Source organism: Elephas maximus, chromosome 18 (assembly GCF_024166365.1).
Source record: "Elephas maximus indicus isolate mEleMax1 chromosome 18, mEleMax1 primary haplotype, whole genome shotgun sequence".
In the NCBI taxonomy this organism is placed as follows: Eukaryota; Metazoa; Chordata; class Mammalia; order Proboscidea; family Elephantidae; genus Elephas; species Elephas maximus.
In genome coordinates this window covers 17,027,135-17,052,490 of record NC_064836.1, presented here as the reverse complement: position 1 = coordinate 17,052,490, position 25,356 = coordinate 17,027,135, and the positions used below count along the sequence as shown (strand labels likewise).

General features: G+C 39.4%; 1 protein-coding gene across 4 annotated transcripts in view; it reads right to left on the bottom strand.

Moving 5' to 3' along the window:
• The window catches only part of C4BPA (complement component 4 binding protein alpha), a 114,017-nt gene that overhangs the window by 73,147 nt on the left and 15,514 nt on the right, over nucleotides 1-25,356 (bottom strand). For 2 of the 4 annotated variants that reach the window (XM_049858556.1, XM_049858553.1), the window contains exons 2-4: nucleotides 14,801-14,967; nucleotides 13,535-13,717; nucleotides 12,367-12,466 (exon numbers count right to left, since the gene is read on the bottom strand). In XM_049858556.1, the coding sequence (XP_049714513.1) occupies nucleotides 12,367-12,466; nucleotides 13,535-13,717; nucleotides 14,801-14,954 (437 nt within the window). In that variant the 5' untranslated portion in view covers nucleotides 14,955-14,967. Of the gene's footprint in view, nucleotides 1-12,366; nucleotides 12,467-13,534; nucleotides 13,718-14,286; nucleotides 14,549-14,800; nucleotides 14,971-25,356 lie in introns of those variants that run through there. The other 2 variants (XM_049858555.1, XM_049858554.1) reach the window with 2 other exon arrangements.

Genomic DNA, 25,356 nt, shown 5'->3' with positions numbered 1-25,356 from the left:
CCTTCCACCAATCCTGATGCCCGTTCTTCTTCATAGAGTCCAGTTTCTCTGATTATTTGCTCAGCATACAGATTGAATAGGCATGGTGAAAGGATACAACCCTGTCGCCCACCTTTTCTGACTTTAAACCAAGCAGCATCCCTTTGTTCTTTCCTAAAAACTGCCTCTTGATCTATGTACAGGTTCCTCATGAGCACTATTAAGTGTTTTGGAATTCCCGTTCTTTGAAGTGCTACCCATAATTTGTTATGATCTACACAGTCAAATGCCTTTGCATAGTCAATAAAATACAGGTAAACATCTTTCTTGTATTCTCTGCTTTCAGCCAATATCCATCTGACATCAGTAACGATATTCTTGGTTCCACTTTCTCTTCTGCATCCAGCCTGAATTTCTGGCACTTCCCTGTCGATATACTGTTGCAGCTGATCTTGAATGATCTTCAGCAAAATTTTACTTGCATGTGATATTCATGCTATTGCTTGGTAATTTCCATATTTGGTTGGATCACCTTTCCTGGAAATAGGCATAAACATGGCTCTTTTCCAGTCTTTTGTCCAAGTAGCTGCCTTCCAAATTTCTTGGAATACGTGAGTGGTCACTTCCAGTGCTGCATCCGTTTGTTGAAACATCTCAATTGATATTCTGTCAATTCCTGGAGCTTTGTTTTTCACCAGTGCCTTAGTGCAGCTTGGACTTCTTCCTTCAGTACCATCAGTTCCTGATCATATGCTACCTCTTGAAATGACTGAATCTCAACCAATTCTTTTTGGTATAATGACTCTGTGTATTCCTTCCATCTTCTTTTGATGCTTCCTGTGTCATCTAATATTTTCCCTGTATAATCCTTCAATACTCCAACTTGAGGCTTGAATTTTTTTTCTTCAGTTTTTTTCAGCTTGAGAAATGCAGGATGTGATCTTCCCTTTTGGTTTTCTATCTCCAGGTCTTTGCACATGTCATCATAATATTACTTTGTCTTCTTGAGTTGCCATTTGAAATCTTCCGTTCAGTTCTTTTAGTTCATCATTTTTTCCTTTTGCTTTAGCTACTCTGTGTTCAAGAGCAGGTTTCAGAGTCTCTTCTGACATCCATTTTGCTCTTTCCTTCCTTTCCTGTCTTTTTAATGACCTTTTGCTTTCTTCATGTATGATGTCCTAGATGTCTTCCCACAACTAGTCTGGTCTTCAGTCATTGAAAAAAAAAATTTTTTTTTTTTTCACCACTTTGCTTTCTTCGTGTATGATGTCCTAGATGTCATTCCACAACTAGTCTGGTCTTCAGTTATTAGTGCTCAATGCATCAAATCTATTCTTGAGATGGTCTCTAAATTCAGGTGGGATATTCCAAAGGTTGTACTTTGGCTCTTGTGTACTTGTTCTGATTTTCTTCAGTTTCAACTTGAACTTGCGTATGAGCAATTGATGGTCTGCTCTGCAGCTGGCCCCTGACCTTGCTCTGACTGATGATAGTGAGCTTTTCCATCATCTCTTTCCACAGATGTAGTCAATTTGATTATAGTGTATTCCATCTGGAGAGGTCCCTGTAGTCACCGTTTATGTTGTTGAAAAAAGGTATTTCTGATGCAGAAGTCGTTGGTCTTGCAAAATTCTATCATATGGTCTCTAACATCATTTCTATCACCAAGGCTATATTTTCCAATTACTGATCCTTCTTCTTTGTTTCCAACTTATGCATTCCAATCTCCAGTAATTATCAATGCATCCTGATTGCATGTTCAATTTCTGACTGTAGAAGTTGGTAAAAATCTTTAATCTCTTTATCTTTGCCCTTAGTGGTTGGTGCATAAATCTGAATAACAGTCATATTAACTGGTCTTCCTTGTAGGCATATGAATATTATCCTATCACTGACAGCATTATACTTCAGGATAGATATTGAAATGTTTTTTCTGACAATGAATGCAACGTCATTCCTCTTCAAGTTGTCATTCCCAGCATAGTAAGCCATACGATTGTCTGATTCATATACCGGTACATTTGAGCTCACTAATGCCTGGGATATCGATGTTTATGTGTTCCTTTTCATTTTTGATGTTTTCCAATTTTCCTAGATTTATACTTTGTACATTCCACATTCTGATTATTAATGGATGTTTGCAGCTGTATCTTCTCATTTTGAGTCATACCACATCAGTAAATGAAGGTCCCAAAAGCTTGACTACATCCGTGTCATTAAGGTGGACTCCATTTTTGAGGAGGCAGCTCTTTCCCAGTTTTATTTTGAGTGCCTTCCAACCTGGGGGCTCATCTTCCAGCAATATTATCAGACAATGTTCCACTGCTATTCTTAAAGTTTTTACTGGCTAATTCTTTTCAGAAGTAGACTGCTGGACCCTTCTTCCTAGTCTGTCTTAGTCTGGAAGCTCAGCTAAACCCTATACACTGTGGGTGACCCTGCTGGTATCTGAATACCAGGGGCATAGCTTCCAGCATCACAGCAGCATGCAAACCCCCACAGTACAACAAGCTGACAGACACATGGGAGAAAAAAAACTAGAAATATAAATATTAGAAAATAGAAGGTAAAAGCATCACTATTTTCAGATGATATCATTGCAAGCTTGTAATCCCAGAAGAATTCAATGGAAGGACTATCATAAATAATAAAAAAAAAAATATTCAGGAAATTAGCTGAGATATCAGGTTAATATGCAGAAATCAATTTTTTCCATATTCTTAGAAATATATAGAGAGAGATCCCAACCAGTTAAAAAATATGTAATGGAAAAAATTTAAAATAGCAAATATAAAATACATAGGTTTAAACACTTTAAAAATGCAAAATCTATGTGAACAAAACATTTAAACATTCTTAAAAGAAACAAGAAAAATTAATGGAAAAACTAACATATTTTGGACTAGGGAGGTTCAACACCATAAAATATACACATCTGAGGCAGGGACAAGATGGCTGACTAGGTGGAAGCTACCTCAGATCCCTCTTGCAACAAAGACTTGGAGAAACAAGTGAATCGATCACATACACGACAATCTATGAACCCTGACCATCAAACACAGACCTAAAGAGTTGACCTGAGTGACAGGTGAGTGAAAAGCTGCATCCTGAAGCAGCAACTGCCTCTGGAGCCAGCATCCAGCACCACAGCCTTGAGCCCTCGAGGTTCCCTGGCGCCGAGTGGCGGGGCTGATTGCGGCTTGCTGAGGTGGGGCAGGCATGGGACACATCCCTAACCCCTAGCCCCCTGGCGTAACCTCCATAGAGACTCAGCCAGCACAAGCAGGCTGCACACTGACGCAGCTAATGAAATAATGAGCAACCACGGGGAAGCAGTGACTGTTTTCGGAGACTGGAGCCAGCGTCCCAGTCAGAAAACCTTGGTGCCAGGCTTTGGACTGGGTGCAGGGCAGCTGAGCATGACTTCCTGAGATGGCACAAACATGGCAAGCAGCCCTAGCCCCCTGAAGTGACCTCAGGGAAAGCCCAGCCAGGGCATGCAGGCAACACAGCAACACGGCTGATAGGAGGAGAAGTCACCAGGAGGCAGTGACTGGTTTTGGAGCCTGGAGTGCAGCGTCCCAGCCGGGGAACCTTGGCGCTGGGCTTTGGATTGGGAGCGGAGGAACTGACCATGGCTTCTGAGACAGCACAAGCACAGGGCGCAGGCCTGACCCTCAGGGGTAATCTTGATCTAGCCAGCTCACACAGGCTACAAGACCCTCAGGAATCTCTGATAAAACAGTCATCAGCAAGCAAGATAAGTGACTTTGTCTATATTCCTGGGTGTTACTCTCTCCTATCTATCTGATCCCTCCCCTCCCTTCCCATGTGCCTTCATTAACTTTGGGATTTCCTGGGCCAGAGAGTGAAGTGCTCTGTGGTTTTTTTGTTTTGTTTTGTTTTGGTTTGGTTTTGTCTTTTCCTAACCCATTCTCCTGGCCTGAGAGAAGCATCTACAAACAAAAACCCAGGGAACAAAAATCCTTCCCTGACTTCCTGAAATTGGAATAAAAATACAGAACCAGCTCCAGCCAAGCATATGAGATCCACAGTCTTGGCCTTTCATCCCTACAGGGAACAAGGTGGCTATTATAATGCAAAGGCAATTCTGATAGTGATCTGACTGTAATTGTTTTAGTGGATTACTGGAAAGACAAGTTCTCCAGGTCTGATATCTCTACCTATTAAACAGAGCCCTCACTGACCCACAACAGGGAAATGAGGGCTGAAGCTCCACCCAAACTACCTAGGCTTCTGCCATAGGGATCTGAGGATAGTGACACCTACCAATCTATAGAGGTACTTGTATTGGGTGCCTAAGGTAAAGCTGCAGAGCCCACTCACCAAAGTGCTTTAGGAATAGAGACACACCTACCTCACTGGCACTTGGGGGAAGCCTGTCAGCATCCTGCCCCCCCGGAGTGTGACCCTCTGCTGCTACTAGAATCTGGTGCACACAACTATCACCACTACTCCTCTAAGTGAATAGCTGACAGTCTACACCACACACTTGGTGATCCAAAATCAGATTCTACTCAAGAATAGTGAATGGACTCTCAGGCTTATATATCTGGTAACAGCCTAAACAAGCTGGTAATAGAACATAAGTGATTCAAAGGCTACAACCATCAAGACAGCACAATCAAGTAGCCCATCTACGTATATTGAAAGAAAACAAAACAAGATAAGACTCAGTGAGCAAATTTAAAATAAATCATTACAATATCTTATAGATGGCTCAGAGACAGCAGTCGATATCAAACCACATAAAGAAGCAGACCATGATTGCTTCTACAACTCCCCAAATTAAAGAATCAAAATTTTTCCCAAATGAAGATACGATCCTGGAATTGCCAGATGCAGAATATAAAAAACTAATTTACAGAATGCTTCAAGACATCAGGGATGACCTCAGAAATGAAATAAGGCAATCTACAGAAAAAGCCAAGGAACACACTGATAAAGCAGTTGAAGACATCAAAAAGATTATTCAAGAACATAGTGGAAAAATTAATAAGCTGCAAGAATCTGTAGAGAGACAGCATTCAGAAATCCAAAAGATTGACAGTAAAATTACAGAATTAGACAACTCAGTAGGAAGTCAGAGGAGCAGAATCGAGCAATTGGAATGCAGAGTGGGGGAGGGGGAGGATAAGGCAATTGACACCAATATAGTTGAAGAAAAATCAGATAAAAGAATTTAAAAAAATGAAGAAACCCTAAGAATCCTGTGGGACTCTATCAAGAAAAATAACTTGCGGGTGATTGGAGTTCCAGAACAGGGAGGGATAACAGAAAATACAGAGAGAATAGTTGAAGATCTGTTGGCAGAACACTTCCCTGACACCATGAAAGACGAAAGGATATCTATCCAAGATGCTCATCGAACCCCATATAAGACTGATCCAAAAAGAAAATCACTGAGACATATTATCATCAAACTTGCCAAAACCAAAGATAAAGAGAAAATTTTAAAAGCAGCCAGGGATAAAAGAAAGGTCTCCTACAAAGGAGAATCAATAAGAATAAGTTCAGACTACTCAGCAGAAACCATGTAGGCAAGAAGGCAATGGGATGACATATATAGAGCACTGAAGGAGAAAAACTGCCAGCCAAGGATCATATATCCAGCAAAACTCTCTCAAATATGAAGGTGAAATTAAAACATTTACAGATAAACACAAGCTTAGAGAATTTGCAAAAACCAAACCAAAGCTATAAGAAATAATAAAGGAAATTGTTTGGTCAGAAAACCAATAATATCAGATACCAGCACAACACAAGGTCACAGAACAGAACATCCTGATATCAACTCAAACAGGGAAATCACAAAAACAAATTAAGATTAATTTTAAAAAGAAAAAAATGCTCAAAACAGGGAATCATTGAAGTCATTATGTAAAAGATCACAATAATCAAAAAGAGGGACTAAATACAGGAGGCATAGAACTGCCATATGGAGAGGAAAACAAGGCAATATACGACGATACAAGTTAGGTTTTTACTTAGAAAAATAGGGGTAAATATTAAGGTAACCACAAAGAGGTCTAACAATTCCATAACTCAAAATAAAAACCAAGAGAAACATAACAACTCAGTAAACATAAATTCAACTACTATGAAAATGAGGAACACACAATTTACAAAGAAAAACGTCTCAGCACAAAAAAGTAAGTGGAAAAATGAAATTGTCAACAACACACACAAAAAGGCATCAAAATGAGAGCACTTAACACATACTTATCTATAATTACGCTGAATGTAAATGGACTAAATGCACCAATAAAGAGACAGAGAGTCTCAGACTGGGTAAAGAAACACGATCCATCTATATGCTGCCTACAAGAGACACACCTTAGACTTAGAGACACAAACAAACTAAAACTCAAAGGATGGGAAAAAATATATCAAGCAAACAACAATCAAAAAAGAGCAGGAGTAGCAATATTAATTTCTGACAAAATAGACTTTCAAGTTAAATTTACCACAAAGGATAAAGAAGGACACTACATAATGATTAAAGGGACAATTGACCAGGAAGCTATAACCATATTAAATATTTATGCACCCGATGACAGGGCTGCAAGATACATAAAACAAACTTTAACAGAACTGAAAAGTGAGATAGACACCTCCATAATTATAGTAGAAGACTTCAACACACCACTTTCGGAGAAGGATAGGACTTCTGGTAAGAAGCTCAATAGAGACACAGAAGACCAAATTGCTATAATCAACCAACTTAACCTCATAGACTTATACAGAACACTCCACCCAACAGCTGCAAACTATACTTTTTTTTCTAGTGCACATGGTACATTCTCTACAATAGATTACATATTAGGTCAAACAAACCTTTGCAGAATCCAAAACATCGAAATATTACAAAGCATCTCCTCAGACCACAAGGCCATAAAAGTGGAAATCAATAACAGAAAAATCAGGGAAAAGAAATCAAATACTTGGAAACTGAACAATACCCTGCTCAAAAAAGACTGGGTTATAGAAGACATTAAGGAGGGAATAAAGAAATTCATAGAAGGCAACGAGAATGAAAACACTTCCTATCAAAACCTCTGGGACACAGCAAAAGCAGTGCTCAGAGGTCAATTTATATCGATAAATGCACACATACATAAAGAAGAAACAGCCAAAATCAGAGAACTGTCCCTAGAACTTGAACAAATAGAAAGCGAGCAATAAAAGAACCCATCAGGCACCAGAAGAAAACAAATAATAAAAATTAGAGCTGAACGAAATGAATTAGAAAACGGAAAAACAATTGAAAGAATTAACAAAGCCAAAAGCTGGTTCTTTGAAAAAATTAACAAAATTGACAAACCATTGGCTAGACTGACTAAAGATATACAGGAAAGGAAACAAATAACCCGAATAAGAAACGAGATGGGCCATATCACAACAGACCCAACTGAAATTAAAAGAATCATATCAGATTATTATGAAAAACGGTACTCTAACAAATTTGCAAACCTAGAAGAAATGGATGAATTCCTAGAAAAACACTACGTACCTAAACTAACACAATCAGAAGTAGAACAACTAAATAGACCCATAACAAAAAAAAGACATTGAAACGGTAATCAAAAAACTCCCAACAAACAAAAGCCCTGGCCTGGATGGCTTCACCGCAGAGTTCTACCAAACTTTCAGAGAAGAGTTAACACCACTACTACTAAAGGTATTGCAAAGCATAGAAAATGATGGAATACTACCTAACTCATTCTATGAAGCCACCATCTCCCTGATACCAAAACCAAAAACCACAAAAAAAGAAAATTACAGACCTATATCCCTCTTGAACATAGATGCAAAAATCCTCAACAAAATTCTAGCTGATAGAATTCAACAACATATCAAAAAAATAATCCACCATGACCAAGTGGGATTTATACCACTTATGCAAGGTTGGTTTAATATTAGAAAAACCATTAATGTAATCCACCATATAAATAAAACAAAAGACAAAAACCACATGAACTTATCAAAAGATGCAGAAAAGGCATTTCACAAAGTCCAACACCCATTCATGATAAAAACTCTCAGCAAAATAGGAATTGAAGGAAAATTCCTCAGCTTTTATATACAAAGCCAACAGCCAACATCATTCTAAATGGAGAGAACCTGAAAGCATTTCCCTTGAGAACGGGAACCAGACAAGGATGCCCTTTATCACCGCTCTTATTCAGCATTGTGGTAGAGGTCTTAGCCAGAGCAATTAGGCTAGACAAAGAAATAAAGGGAATCCAGATTGGCAAGGAAGAAGTAAAATTATCTCTATTTGCAGATGACATGATCTTATACACAGAAAACCCTAAGGAATCCTCCAGAAAACTACTGAAACTAATAGAAGAGTTTGGCAGAGTCTCAGGTTACAAGGTGAACATACAAAAATCACTTGGATTCCTCTACACCAACAAAAAGAACATTGAAGAGGAAATCACCAAATCAATACCATTCACAGTAGCCCCCAAGAAGATAAAATACTTAGGAATAAATCTTACCAAAGATGTAAAAGACCTATACAAAGAAAACTACAAAGTACTAGTGCAAGAAACTAAAAAGGACCTACATAAGTGGAAAAACATACCTTGCTCATGGATAGGAAGACTTAACATAGTAAAAATGTCTATTCTACCAAAAGCCGTCTATACATACAATGCACTTCTGATCCAAATTCCAATGACATTTTTTAAAGTGATGGAGAAACAAATCACCAACTTCATATGGAAGGGAAAGAAGCCCTGGATAAGTAAAGCATTACTGAAAAAGAAGAAGAAAGTGGGAGGCCTCACTCTACCTGATTTTAGAATATATTATACAGCCACAGTAGTCAAAACAGCCTGGTATTGGTACAACAACAGACACATAGACCAATGGAACAGAATTGAAAACCCAGATATAAATCCATCCACATATGAGCAGCTGATATTTGACAAAGGCCCAGTGTCAGTTAATTGGGGAAAAGATAGTCTTTTTAACAAATAGTGCTGGCATAGCTGGATATCCATTTGCAAAAAAGTGAAACAGGACCCATACCTCACACCATGCACAAAAACTAACTCCAAGTGGATCAAAGACCTAAACATAAAGACTAAAACGATAAAGATCATGGAAGAAAAAATAGGGACAACATTAGGAGCCCTAATACAAGGTATAAACAGAATACAAAACATTGCTAAAAATGATGAAGAGAAACCAGATAACTGGGAGCTCCTAAAAATCAAACACTTATGCTCATCTAAAGACTTCACCAAAAGAGTAAAAAGACCACCTACAGATTGGGAAAAAAATTTCAGCTATGACATCCCCGACCAGCGCCTGATCTCTAAAATCCGTATGATTCTGTTAAAACTCAACCACAAAAAGACAAATGACCCAATTAAAAAGTGGGCAAAGGATATGAACACGCACTTCACTAAAGAAGATATTCAGGCAGCTAACAGATACATGAGAAAATGCTCTCGATCATTAGCCATTAGAGAAATGCAAATTAAAACCACGATTAGATTCCATCTCATTGCAACAAGTCTGGCATTAATCGAAAAAACACAAAATAATCAATGTTGGAGAGGCTGCGGAGAGATTGGAACTCTTACACACTGCTGGTGGGAATGTAAAATGGTACAAACACTTTGGAAATCTATGTGGCGTTTTCTTAAACAGTTAGAAATAGAACTACCATACAACCCAGAAATCCCACTCCTCGGAATATACCCTAGAGAAATAAGAGCCTTTACAGGAACAGATACATGCACACCCATGTTTATTGCAGCTCTGTTTACAATAGCAAAAAGCTGGAAGCAACCAAGGTGTCCATCAATGGATGAATGGTTAAAAAAATTATGGTATATTCACACAATGGAATACTACGCATCGATAAAGGACAGTGACGAATCTGTGAAACATTTCATAACATGGAGGAACCTGGAAGGCATTATGCTGAGTGAAATTAATCAGAAGCAAAAGGACAAATATTGTATAAGACCACTATTATAAGATCTTGAGAAATAGTACAAACTGAGAGCACATTCTTTTGTGGTTTCGAGAGGGGGGAGGGAGGGAGGGTGGGAGATGGTTATTTACTGATTAACTAGTAGATAAGATCTACTTTAGGTGAAGGGAAGGACAATACTCAATACACGGAAGGTCAGCTCAACTGGACTGGACCAAAAGCAAAGAAGTTTCCAGGATAAACTGAATGCTTGAAAGGTCAGCGGAGCAAGGGCGGGGGTTTGGGAACTATGGCTTAAGCGGACTTCTAAGTCAATTGGCAAAATAAATTCTATCAAGAAAACATTCTGCATCCCACCTTGAAATGTGGCCTCTGGGGTCTTAAATGCTAACAAGCGGCCATCTAAGATGCATCAATTGGTCTCAACCCACCTGGATCAAAGGAGAATGAAGAACACCAGGGTCACACGATAACTATGAGCCCAAGAGACAGAAAGGGCCACATGAACTATAGATTTACATCATCCTGAGACCAGAAGAACTAGATGGTGCCTGGCCACAACAGATGACTGCCCTGACAAAGAACACAACAGAGAACCCCTGAGGGAGCAGAACAGTGGGATGCAGACCCCAAATTGCCATAAAAAGACCAGGCTTAATGGTCTGACTGAGACTAGAGGAATCCCGGCGGTCACGGTCCCCAAACCTTCTGTTGGCCCAGGACAGGAACCATTCCCGAAGACTACTCATCAGACATGGAAGGGACTGGACAACGGTTTGGAGAGAGATGCTGATGAAGAGTGAGCTACTTGTATCAGGTGGACACTTGAGACTGTGTTGGCATCTCCTGTCTGGGGGGAGATGGGAGGGTAGAGAGGGTTAGAAACTGGCAAAACGGTCACAAATGGAGAGACTGGAAGGAGGGAGCGGGCTGACTCATTAGGGGGAGAGTAAACGGGAGTATGTAATAAGGTGTATATAAGTTTTAAATGTGACAGACTGACTGGATTTGTAAACTTTCACTTAAGCACAATAAAAATTATTTAAATTATTTAAATATATGTATATATATACACATTTTCCTAAGTTAAGTTAAAAATGAAACCAACACTAATCTTAAAATCTACCCTACTTTAAATTATAAATACAGAAAAATAAACAATATAGCCAGGAAAACTCTGAAAAAGTATAACAAGGTAGAACTATTCATATTGTCTATTAAACTGTATTACAAAGCCACAATAACAAAATGACTGTGAAACTCATACAGGAATATACAGACAGAACAACAGCATTGAACAGAAAGTCTGGAAATAGACCCAGATACATATGAAAATTTAATACAGTATTAAAAATAAAAAAAAAAAAACAGTATTAAAAAGCACTCTCAAATCAGTGGATTGAAGAAGAGCTTTTTAATAAATGATGTTGGGATAGCAGGAAAGTCATATGGAAAAATAAAAACTAGGATCTGTACCTTATATGTACATTATATTGACTTCAAATGGATCAATGCTTTAAACATTAAAAAATATGAAACCATAAAAGTAGTACAAGAAATATAGGCAGTTATTTTAAACCCTTGTGTCGGGAAAGATCTTTTAATTAAGACCTAAAATCTAGATGCCATATAAAAAAGAAGGATTGATAAATTTGACAACTTAAGAACAAACAATTTCTGCTTGAGAAGAAAAGTATGCCAATAGCCAAGTCAGAAGAAAAATAATGTACTGTACAAAATGACACAATTTAAAAAACCCAACAACCCATCAAAGGGATTGCTAAACCACGGCACTTCTAAATCCATTGCCATTGAGTCTACTCTGTCCTGTAGGGTTGCTATGACCCTGCAGGACAGAGTAGAACTGCACTATAAAATAGGGTTTCCAAGGTTATAATCTTTATAGAAGTAAATTGCCACATCTTTCTCCGTTGGTAGGTTCAAACCACTGACATCTTGGTTAGTAGCCAAGTGCTTAGCTGCTGCACCACCAGGCCTCCTTACAACACACCTACATAATAAAATTCTATGGAGTTATACAAGAAAATTAATAAGGAATCTCTCTATGCACAAACATGGAAAGATCTCAGGTATATATTGATAAATAAAAAATAAGGAAGATGCAAAACAACATTTACTATTAGAAAGGGGGAAAATAAAAATAAATACTAATTTCTTACCTATCATTTGTATAAGAAAGCACTAAAAATACACACACACACACAACAATAAAAGTAGATCCCTGTCTGAGGACAGGAAAGAATGGGGTGGACGGGCAACAGGATGGAAGAGAAAATTCTGTATATATGCCTGTTAATTTTTTGAAATATCTGACTACAATAAAAAAAAATAGCTATTTTAAAAAATTAATTTAAAATAAAAATATTGTTTCTAGACTGTCTCATACTCACCCTTCTAAACAGCTGAATTCTATCTGTGATCCAAAATAGAAATCCGTCTTAACTTCCACATGCCCATTAGGTAAATCTCCTGGGTTTCTGCACCGTTTCTCTGGGGGGGGAAATTAACTTGATGATTAGTGATTTCAAGCACTCACAGATATGACATTAAATAAGAGGTTTAGCTGATGAGCTTCGACCCCTGCTTCCAGAAGAGGCCCAGGGGTTCAGATTCAAACTTATTTCTACATGTTCGGACCTTACTCAAAATTTTATTTTGAAGGAAGAATGAATGTAAAATTTGATCTCATTTTTTTTCAGGTGCGTTTTACCAATAGAGAAAAAATGTGTCCCAATCTAATTGCTCAGTGAGAGACCCTGGGTAGTACAAACTGTTAAACACTTGACTACTAGCCAAAGGTTGGCAGTTCGAATGTACCCAAAGCCACCTTGGAAGATGGGCCTGGAAATCTGCATCCAAAAGGTCACGAACTTGAAAATGCCATGGAGCAGTTTTACTCTGCACAGTTGGGGTTGGAATTGATTCTACAGAAGCTAACAACATCAACAACCATGGTGCTATAGTCCAGGGTTTAACACTTCGACCAGGAAGCTTTGTTCATTCTCTGTCCACCGCCTATACTTCAAATTCAGACCACTCAAAAATGTGACGTCCTTAATTTGCCACGAATGGGACAAAAAAGAGAAGATATAGATTGTATACCCTTACTATTGGAAAACATCTCAGAATGCATTCCCAACTGAAGATGAATCGTAGCATCTTCCAAACACAGCAAGCATGTTGGGTGAGGTTCCTTTGGAAGATACCTTACCACTTTCTAGCCACAGAGCTTTATAACTTTTTGTAAAGTGAATCTGGTTTTCAGTATCATAAAATTGAATTTGTGATTCAACTCTTGAAAAAAGTGTTTGGTGAATGATTTTGTAAACAATAGATGTATATTTCAATGTTATTAACTCCTAATTTTTCTGTTTTGGTTTGTTTTGTTTTTCAAAGAGTGGCACACATATGTGCACTGAAAATAGTAAACGACAAACTGAATAGTTTCTTGGTGATCAAAGACTCTCACTTGCATCAGGAAGCCATTTAGTTCCTGAGACAACTTTCCAAAGAAGGAAAAAGCACAAATGAGAAGAAAAAAAAAAAGTTGGTACTTACTGGTACAGAAGGTTTTGTAGCTCCATGAGCCTCCATCATCACAGGTAACAGTCTGACTGGAAATGGCTTTACTATAGCCAGGGCGGCAGGTGTATTTCAGAATAGTTCCAGTACTGAAGTTTTCCTCCTTCACCTCATACATTGGAGAAGCAAATAGTAAATTGGGTGGGGGACCACAATCACCTGGACACCAAAATGACAAGGAGCACCAAAAGTTATAACTTCAGACACAGTATCTCAATATTTCTGTAGTACGATTTTTAGAATGGGGACAATGCTGCCTCTGCCATAACCCCTGTTGTCCCCACTGTTCAATGAGCCAGTGAGCGATAAGTAATATGTGTTTGCTGACAAGTGATAAAGACAATTATAGATGATAATAATAATAGGCAGTAACTTTTCATCACTACTATATATGAGATAATTTATCTAAGAGTGATGACAGACATGGATTTCATCAGTCTATCAGACTCCGTACATACATCTGCTGACTCAGATGTATCCACACAATGCCAGGGAGCCCTACAATTTTGCCTGAACAGAAAAATATTGTTTCATTAATAATAACAAACTACATAACATCAGTTGCCTCAGGGAGGGGAATCTGGGCTCCTGGGAGACAGGTAAGAATGACATTTTTAATTTATAGCTTCTGAATTTTGAATAATATGGAGAAGGAAGCATTGAGCCCTTGAAATATGAAAATCTTCATTTTACTTCCCTTGCAAGAATTAAATATAAAACTGATTTACCTTTTAGTAGCCCCAGTAGAAGTATACACCTCACTTTCCCATTCAGGATGAACACAGCAGTGATTGTTTGCAGTCAGACTGATAGATAGTACAGATTTGTTTCAAGTCATAGATGAGAGTCAGATTACTTTGGAAATCCCTGGAGAAGAAATTCTAGAAGGAAATATCTGGGGAGCTGCCTCTTTTGTGTGTAAAGCAAATTCCAGAATTTACAACTTGTCAAATAAACCCATTGTTGCTGAAGCTGGATTTTTGCTGGACACTTGAAAAAAAAACAAAATGTTTTACTGTTGAGTTGTTTCCGACTCACAGGAACCCTATATGATAGACTAGAACTGCCCAATAGGGTTTCCAAGGAGTGCTTGGTAGATTGAAATTGCTGCAGCTCTTAACCACTATGCCCCCAGGGTTTCCGCTAGACGCTTGGTCATCTCTTACTTATTAGTCTTAAAAGTGAATGTGTGAATGATCTCAATTGATTGTTGCCAGTCTGAACTAGTTGCTCACTACTCACCAAGAACAGAAGCCAAGAGAGCTGCGACCAAGATAATTTGGACCAGAGTTGCTTCACATTCTTCCCACAGCCTAGAGAAGGGCCAGGTTGCCATTTTCCTCTTTCTATGAAGGGTCCAATTTGGAGCTCTTGGGGGATGCACGACCTGATGCATCTTCGATATTTTTCTGCTGAGATAACTCAGTTTAGTAAATAGTCATTGAATTTCTATTTGTCATAAAGAACTAGGATAAGTGGCATGGGAAATTATAACCTAGAGTGGAAGAAAAGATATGTGCACAAATGTTACAACACAAGACAGTGAGTGTTGGCTGCTGCAGAAGCATTCAGCAAACACAGAAGAGAAGACAGGAAGGGGCAGGGGAACTGGATAAATCGAAACAGGGAACCCAGGGCGGAGAAGAGAAGAGTGTGGACATATGACCGTTTTGGCAACCAGTGTCACAAAACAATTTGTGCATTAACTGTTTAATGAGGAACTAATTTGCCCTGTAAATTTTACCTAGAACACGATAAAATAAATAAATAAATAAGACAGACAAAAAATAATTAAAAAAAGAAAATGATGAGAGAGGAAAGGAGTTGGATTCTATATGTAGTATGTGATGGGGAGTTCTTCATGGCAACTGTTAACAAGGAATTAAGCAATTTGCCGTTTTGAAAAAATAGTTTTAGAAATGTATAATATATAAGACAAATGATGTACATTTTTTAATCAGACTATTTAAAGCAAAATCACTAATTTTTACTCTTCATCACCACTCTCTACTCTCACTGGCAAAAACAATATATGATAAGCTTACATTAGAAATACTCCTTGTCCTCCAGGGACTATATGAAGTTAGCTTCCTTTGAAATACTGAATGTCATCTTTTATTTTGATACCTCTGTTGGATCCATATGGGCCCTACACTACCCATTTTCCATAATTCATACTAAACCCATATCCATTAGGTAAAGGCAGTTTCCTCAGTATTTCCCCCAAAGCTGTTTCTTTCCCACGTTATGGGGAAGGGGGTATGTTTATAGTGGCCCTTCACACCATATGACGGGACCCAAATTCTTCATTGAGTAAAGACTCATATAAGCTTCTTATCTTTCTAAAACTCAGTTCTGATGAAGCCACTCCCACACTCACACCTACTGTCAGTGTGAGTACCTTCACCCCACATACATCCTATAAGGTAAACTATGCATGGCCTCTAGGACAATTCTGCCAAAAAATAAATTCACCTATTGAATAATTCACCAAATTAATAATTCACTAAAAATGTGTTTACAGAATTTGTACTGGAAGAATTGAGGTTGTCTAGAGGTTGTGGCCCCCATGTGTCTGTCAGTGTGTTGTACTGTGGGGGGTTTTGTGTTGTCGTGATGCTGGAAGCAATGCCACGGTATTCAAATACCAGCAGGGTCACCCAAGGCTGACAGGGTTCAGCTGAGTTTCCAGACTAAGAGACAGACTAGCAAGAAGAACCCAGCCAGTTATAACCTTATGAATAGCAGCGGAACATAGTTAGATATAGTGCTGAAAGATGAACCCCTCAGGTTGGAAGGCACTCAGAATATGACTGGGGAACAGCTGCCTCCTCAAAGTAGAGTTGACCTTAATGACGTGGATGGAGTCAAGTTTTCAGGACCTTCATTTGCTGATGTGGCATGACTCAAAATGAGAAGAAACAGCTGCAAACATCCATTAATAATCAGAATATGGAATGTACGAAGTATGAATCTAGGAAAATTGGAAATCCCATGATAGAATTTTGTAAGACCAACAACTTCTTTATTGCAAATACCTTTTTTTCACCAATATAGACAGCGGCTATACACAAGGACCTCACCAGATGGAATACACAAGAATCAAATCGACTACATCTGTGGAAAGAGACAATGGAAAAGCTCAATATCATCAGTCAGAACAAGGTCAGGGGCTGGCTACAGAACCAATCATCAATTGTTCATACACAAGTTCAAGTTGAAATGGAAGAAAATTACAACATGTTGGAGAGAGCCAAAGTATGACCTTGAGTATATTCCACCTAAATTTTAGAGACCATCTCAAGAATAGATTTAATGTGATGAACACTAATGACGGAAGAAGAGATAAGTTGTGGAACATCAAAGACATCATATATGACAAAAGCAAGAGATCATTGAAAAGATAGGAAAGAAAGAAAAGACCAAAATGGATGTCAGAAGAGGCTCTGAAACTTGCTCTTGAACACAGAGTAGCTAAAGTGAAAGGAAGAAATGATGAAATAAAAGAGTTGAACAGAAGATTTCAAAGGGCAGCTGGAGAAGACAAAGTATTATAATGACATGTGCAAAGACCTGGAGATGGAAAACCGAAAGTGAAGAACACTTTCTGCATTTCTCAAGATAGAAGAACTGAGGGAAAAATTGAAGCCTCGAGTTGCAATAGTGAAGGATTCCACGGGGAAAATGTTAAATGACTCAGGAAGCCTCAAAAGAAGATGGAAGGAATACACAGAGTCACTATACCAAACAGGATTGGTCAACATTCCACCATTTCAGGAGGTACCATATGAGCAGGAACCAATGGTACTAAAAGAAGAAGTCTGAGCTGCACTGAAGGCACTGGCAGAAAACAAAGCTCCAGGAATTGACAGAATACCAATTGACATGTTTTAACAAATGGATACAGCGCTGAAAGTACTCACTTATTTATGCCAAGAAATTTGAAAGACAGCCAATTGACTGGAAGACATCTATATTTATGCCTATTCCCAAGAAAGGGGCTCTCAGCGATTGCAGAAATTATAGAACAATATCAATATCACACACAAGTAAAATTTTGCTGAAGATCATTCAAAAGTGGCTGCAACAGTATGTCGACAAGGAACTGCCAGAAATTCAGGCCAGATACAGAAGAGGACATGGAATCAGGGATATCATTGCTAATGTCAGATGGATCCTGGCTGAAAGCAGAGAATACCAGAAAGATGTTTACCTATGTTTTATTGACTATGCAAAGGCATTTGACTGTGTGGATCATAACAAATTATGGATAACATTGCAAAGAATGGGAATTCCAGAACACTTAATTGTGCTATGAGGAACCTGTAGATAGACCAAGAGGCAGTCGTTTGAGCAGAACAAGGGGATACTGCATCATTTGAGGTCAGGAAAAGTGTGTGTCGGGGTTGCATCCTTTCACCATACCTGTTCAATCTGTATGCTGAGCAAATAATCAGAGAAGCTTGACTACATGAAGAAGAACGGGGCATCAGGATTAGAGGAAGACTCGTTAACAACCTGCGTTATGCAGAGGACACAATCTTGCTTGCTGAAAGTGAAAAGGACTTGAAGCACTTACTGATAAAGATCAAAAACCATAGGCTTCGGTATGGATTGCATCTTAACATAAAGAGAACCAGAATCCTCACAACTGGACCAATAAACAACATCATGATGAACAGGAAAAAAGATTGAGGTTGTCAAGGATTTCATTTTACTTGGATCCACAGTCAACACTCATGGAAACAGCAGTCAAGAAATCAAAAGATGCATTGCATTGGGCAAATCTGCTACAAAAGACCTCTTTAAAGTGTTGAGAAGCAAAGATGTCACCTTGAAGACTAAAGTGCACCTGACCAAAGCTATGGTGTTTTCGATTACCTCATAAGCATGTGAAAGCCAGAAGATGAATAAGGAAGACCGAGGAAGAATCGATGCCTTTGAAGTGTGGTGTTGGTGAAGAATATTGACTATACCATGGACTGCGAAAAGAACCAACAAATTTGTCTTGGAGGAAGTACAACCAGAATGCTCCTTAGAAGCAAGGATGGTGAGAGACTACATCTCACATACTTTGGACATGTTGTCAAGAGGGATCACTCCCTGGAGAAGGACATCATGCTTGGTAAAGTAGGGAAAAAAAAAAAAAAACTGTTGCTGTCAAGTCGATCCCACTCATAGCAACCCTATAGGACAGAGTAGAAATGCCCCACAGAGATTCCAAGGAGCACCTGGTGAATTCAAACTGCCGACCTTTTGGCTAGCAGCTGTAGCACTTAACCACAATACCACTAGGGTTTTCAGTCAGTGAAAAAAAGGAAGACCCTCAATGAAGATGGATTGACACGGTAGCTGCGACAATGGGTTTAAGTATAAAAATGATTGTGAGGATGGCGCAGGACCAGGAAGTGTTTCGTTCTGGTGTACATAGGGTCGGAACCAACTCAATGGCACCTAACAACAACCACAGCAGAGGTTGTGGGGAGACAGGACCAGAATCATGGGCCTTTACATTTTCCATTTTCTCCTCCATTTCCTTCTCTCTTATCCTAGTGCCCCTCTCTACTTCTAGTCTCTCCTCTTCTTGCCTTAACAATCTAATGAAGCTGCAAACAGCTATGGGTAAGGCATCAATGCACATAATGAAAACTAGCCCAGTGAATCATTCGTGAAATTTAAAAACTTTGTCCCACCCAATAAACACTGTTACAACTATAAAAACTACAGGAATAAGTTTCTTAACTTTTGGTAAGTCAGTAAAAGTACTTACGTTTAGTGGATTTGTCATTTAGTGAAACTGAGGAAAGAGATTTAAAAATGCCAGTAATTTGACAGAAGAGAATTTGACTATAAAAAATTAAAAGAATAATAATATAAAGGGAAAATTCCCTGTATGAATTATTGCAATTCTTATCATAGTCATAAGAAAAACATATACATTGAGCATACTCAGGAAATGGTTATGAATTTATTCATGAAGTTAGCCATAAGAGGATTAAATCCTTCAAGAAATGGAACAAAAATATTTAAAATGCTGCTAAAAATATATATGCACTAGCCATATTCAAAAAATATATTTATAATCACTGAATACATTAAAATGAATATTTCTTAAAACAATGTTTTAAGATTTGATAAATTGATCATTGGATAAATTTATCTAATTGATTTCTGTGAACTGATTCTTCAAAAACTGGCCTTTGATGAATATCTTTTCTGTAGTTTGGCCTGTGCCCCGTACTCTGGCTGCCCTGAACAACCTGGATCCCTGAAAGTTCCAAACTTTCCTACCTCCTTACCTCTGCCCACATCATCTGCCTTCTCTCCCTTTCCTCTTTAATTCCTATTCATTCTGCCAGTCCCATCTCCAATGTCCTCTCCTATCCTCCCAGCCAGAGTCCGTATTCCAATTACAATTAAATGTTTATAAGTAATTCTGACTTTGTTCATAACTAACATCCAAAGTCTGTCTTCACCACTAGACCATAGCTCCTTGAATTAAGAGGGTGGATTGTTATTCTTTCTCAGCATAGTACCCAGTACTGTGCCTCACGCAGATGAAGTGATCAATTAAAGTTTGTTGTATTTAAATTGAAAAGTACCTAGAGATAAAATGTGTCTTAAGGAAAAATATTACTGTTTCGTGTCCATATATTGTTTGTTCTGTCACGATTTTAATTTGTTTTAAAGCAAGGCACACACATCTGTGTTTTAATGGGACCTGACCCCAGAGATTTAATTCTAGACTTTTCCTCATCCTTAACCTGAAACCATTATCTCATCAATCAGTCAGCAAAGGAGGGAAGGAATAAACGAAAAAACTAGTCCCCCCCCCACAGGTTATGACAATAGAGAAAAGGCAGCCACACACTCATACCATACTCTGTGGTGAGGACTTTATACCCTCCCTGTACCTCAGCCTTATACCGAGGCCACAGCCACAGCACTGGGGACAGTGGAGGATGGTGTGTGGCCAGGACCCCAGGCAAGGGCTCTGGAATTAGACAGTGTGGGTCTCAATCCTGATTCCCCAACTTGGGAACAATGTGCCCACAGGCAAGTTACTCTGCCCGTCTAAGCCTCAATTTCCTCTTTTATAAAATAATAATAATCATTGTACATGACTCTCAGAACTGTTGAGAGACTTGTCATGGTGCATGAATGGCACATAGCAAACATTCAAAAGAAACTTTGGGGAAAGGAATGATCAAATGGGAGTTGGAATGTGACTCTGCCAGGAGCAGAACTTATAGAAGTCAGAACATCATCACTGTAATAATGATTTAAAATTATAATTACGGATTGCTGAATCACTAAAAACAAACCCAAACCCATTGCTGTCCAGCCTATTCTGACTCATAGCAACCCGTCATGTTACAGAGTAGAATTACTCCATAGGGTTTTCTTGGCTGTAATCATCATAGAAACAGATCACCAGGGCTTTCTACCATGGCGCTGCTGGATGTTAGAACCTCCAAACCTTTCAGTTAGTAGTTGAAGGCAAAACCATATGCACCACCCAGGGGCATTGTTGAATCACGAGGTGACTTTAATCAATAAGCCCCAGTTCATAGGAAAACCCACTGGGCCTGGGCCAGAAGCCCTTGGTTCTGTTCTCCACTGTGGCTCTTGGTAGCGAGATCCAGGGCAACACTTGGAGCAGAGAGATGCACTGGCACCCATGGGGACCAACCTCAGCCTTCTTCTTCATTCACCCTTCTTTAACCATCATGCATGAATCACTTGCACACCTCTAGGCCCAGTTATCTCGTGTAGATGCAAAACTCTGCGTGCTCCATAAATTCAATTGTTAAATCTTATTCTACCCTATTCCTTCCCACATGTAAGTTTTATACCATTCAGATCTTTCATTCTCTCCTTGCTACCTAGTGGAATTCCAGTATTTCGCCTTAAAACTGTAAACTTTTCTAAAAGCCAGTGAAAGAAATCTAAGCCAAATATGAAGAAGAAAGTGTTTTCTCTTTTCTGCAGCTGCAAAAAGCAGATAAAACTGACACTACAAATGTTGTTTCTAACAGCGATGGTTAAAGTTATGTGTCAACTTGGCTGGGCCATGATCCTTAGTGGTTTGACAGTTATGAAGTAGTTTAGCAGCTAGGTAATGATGTAATCATCTCCATGATGAGATCCGTTTTGAGCAGCCACTCAGTCAAAATGGAATTTCCTTGGGGGTGTGACCTATATCCAATATATATGGACTTTCTGGCAAACCTCATTGGCATTTGCTCTGCTCTGAGTCCTGCATTCAGATCTTCATCATCTTACCTCCAGTTCTTGGGACTTGAGCTAGCAGACTGCTGTCTTACTTGGCAATCTTGAATTTGTCAGCCCCCACAGTTTGTGAGCCAGCAGCCAGCAGCCTACCATATGACCTGCTGATCTTGAGTTTGTCAGCCCCTACGACTATATGAGTCAGGAGAAGTCTCCAGCCTGATACTTGACCCACAGACTTGGACTTGCCAGTCTCTATGACCACATGAGCCATTTCCTTGATATAAATCTCTCTCTCTCTCTCTAATATATATATATATATACACTTCACTGGTTTTGCTTCTCAGGAGAATCCAGCCTAAGACATTTGGTACCAAGAGTGGTTCTAGAGAGTGGTTGAAGAGAAAGAAAGTTGTAAGGATGAGCTTTCTAAATTGCTTCTCAAGTCTGGTTAGTCTTAAAGAAGTTGATGACTCCACTTTCAGCAGTAAAGAGGGCACTGCTAATCCATGGCATGAGGTGACAATAGATATGTGCAAAATATCACCACCAATAGATCAGGTATTGGTGAGAGGTGAGGCTCTGGGTGAATGCATGTTTGATATTTTTCTACAATTTTGTCAGAATGAGAAGTGTAAGGAAGCTGGTTGGACCTACTTTTGCTAGTGGTGAAATAAAGATGAGCTCAGGGCTTCAGAGTCAAAGCTCAAGAATCAGATAAATGACCTCAGAGTTTCCACTTATGCCCTGAAAGAAAGCCTTATTTCATGTAGTAACAGTGCTGATGTTGCCGAAAACCAAACCCAGACTCTTATCGCAAGAGTAGCTAAATTACAACACCAGTGGAATTCCCGACATAGAATGGTATCTAAAGTTAAAATGAGGGCATTGTTTGGGAAAAAATGGGATCTTGAAAATTGGGATGGGGACATATGGACAGATAATCAGGAAGCAAGGGACACTGAGCCCCTATATTTTGTTGAATCACTCCTGCCAAAAACAAAACAAAACTACACTAGCCTCTCCAATCCCACCCAATGAGATTAACCCAGTGTGTCTGAAAAGCCTTTGTCTGAGATATTGCTTGAGGTGGCATCTGAGTCATCCCCTGGGGAAGACACTGAATCATTGCCTGAGGCATCCCCTAAGGCAGATGCCTTACTAGACATTGGGGAATGATCTCAAAACACATCCTTACACTCATTTTTGCTTCTAGACCTATAATTAGACTTAAGTCTCAGGGAGCCCAAAAAGGTCAAGTATGAAGGGTGACTCAGGAGAAGATATGCTACACTGGAAAAGAACTGTTTGACTTTTCTAATATGTACAAACAGAAACCTGGGGAATATGTGTTGGAATGGCTATTAAGGGTGTGGAATAATGGTGCAAGGAATATAAAGAAGGATTAGTCTGAGTTTATTGATATCAGCCCACTAAGCACAGATTCATTATTCAGTGTTTCCACTCGAGAGTTTAGGAAAGGATCTGATAGTTTATTTGGTTGGGTCACTGAAGCATGAATTATGCAGTGCCAGCACTAAATTAAGTTGAAGTACCAGGCCTGCCTTGGTATACTGTAGAAGAAGCTATCCAAAGGCTTAGGGGAATTGGCATGTTAGAGTGGATTTATCAGGTTGGACCCACAGACCCACCCGTGGAGTGCCCAGAGAACACATCTTTCACCACAGTGGTGATGAACAAATTTGTAAACAGAGCCTCAGCCTCCTCGAAGCCTGCTGTGATTTTATGTAAGTCAGATTCGACTGTGGGAGCTGCTCTAACCAAATTAAGACACCTAACTACAGTGGGGTTGATTGGACCCCGTGGTGGTGGGGCCAAGTGGCGGCACTCAAATGACAAAGACAAGGTGGGCATGGTTACCATAACGGACAGCAGAGTCAAAGCAATAATCAGAATAGCCTGACTCGTATGGCGTGCCTAAGAAATAGATGAGAAATCTACTAAATATTTGCTTGATCTGTACAAGTGGAAGAATTCTAGGTCAAGCGAAGGGCAGTCTAATTCAAATCACCAGAAGAGAGTCAGGGTCCCTCAATCAATTCCCAGACTTGAGCCTGTTTATAGACCCACAAACCCTTGAATGAAGGGGAGGCTGAGTCTCCTTTAGGAAAGATCCTATTACACTGCCAAAAAATTATACTGCTAATCTTTCTCCCAGCCTTCCCCAAAGGGATTTATGGCCTTTTATGAGAGTGACTGCTCATTAGACTTTTCAGGGATTACTGGATACTGGCTATGAACTGACACTAATTCCAGAACACACAAATGTCACTGTGGCCCACCAGTCAGACTGATGGCATATGGAGGTCATTATTAATGGAGTCTTAGCTCAGGGTCATGTCACAGTGGGTCCCAGAACTCATCCTGTAGTGGTTTCCCCAGCTCTAGAATGCGTAAGTGGAATAGACGTACTCAGAAACTGGCAAAACTCTCACACTGGATTTCTGACAAGTGGAATAAGGACTATTACGGTAGGAAAAGCCAAGTGGAAGCCATTAGAGCTGCCCTTACTTAGGAAAATAGTAAATCAAAAGCAATAACACAGTCCTAGAGGGAGTGCTGAGATTACTGTCACCATTAAGGAACTGAAGGATACAAAGGTGGTGATTTCACCACATTCCCATTCAACTCGCCTAATTGGCCTGTACAAAATACAGATGGGTCTTGGGGAATGACAGCAGATTAAAACTAAACCAGGTGGTGACTCCAATTGCAAATGCTGTTCCAGATGTGGTTTCATTGCTTGAGCAAATTAATACATCTCCTGGTAACTGGTATACAGCTGTTTCAAGGAACACCAGAAGCAGTTTGCCTTCAGCTGGCAAGGCCAACAATACATTTTCACTGTCCTACCTCAGAGGTATATTAACATGCCAGCACTCTGTCATAATTTAGTCTACAGGGACTAAATGACCTTTCCTTTCCACAAGACATCACACTGGTCCATTACATTGATGACATTATACTGATTGGATGTAGTAAGGAAGAAGTGTCAATGACAATGGACTTATTGGTAAACATTTGCATGCTATAGGGTGGAAAATTAACCCGACAAAAATTTAGGCACCTTCCACCTCAGTAAAATTTCTAGGGGTATAGTGATGTGGGCCCTGTTGACCTATTCCTTCTAAAGTGAAGGATAAGTTATGGCATCTGGCCTCTCCCACAACTAAAAAAGAGGAATGACACCTGGTGGGCCTCTTTGGATTTTGGAGGCAACATATTCCTCACTTGAGTGTGCTACTTCGGACTATTTATCAAGTGACTCGAAAAGCTGCTAGTTTTGAATGGAGCCCAGAGCAAGATAAGGCTCTGCAACAGATGCAGGCTGTCATGCAAGCAGCTCTGCCACTTGGGCCATATGATTTGGCTGATCCAATGGTACTGAAGTGTCAGTGACATATAGACATACTGTTTGGAGCCTTTGACAGGTCTCTATTGGTGAATCACAGAGCAGACCCTTAGGATTTAGGATCAAAGCCCTGCCATCCTCTGCAGATAACCACTCTCCTTTTGAGAAAGACTATTGGCTTGTTACTGGACCT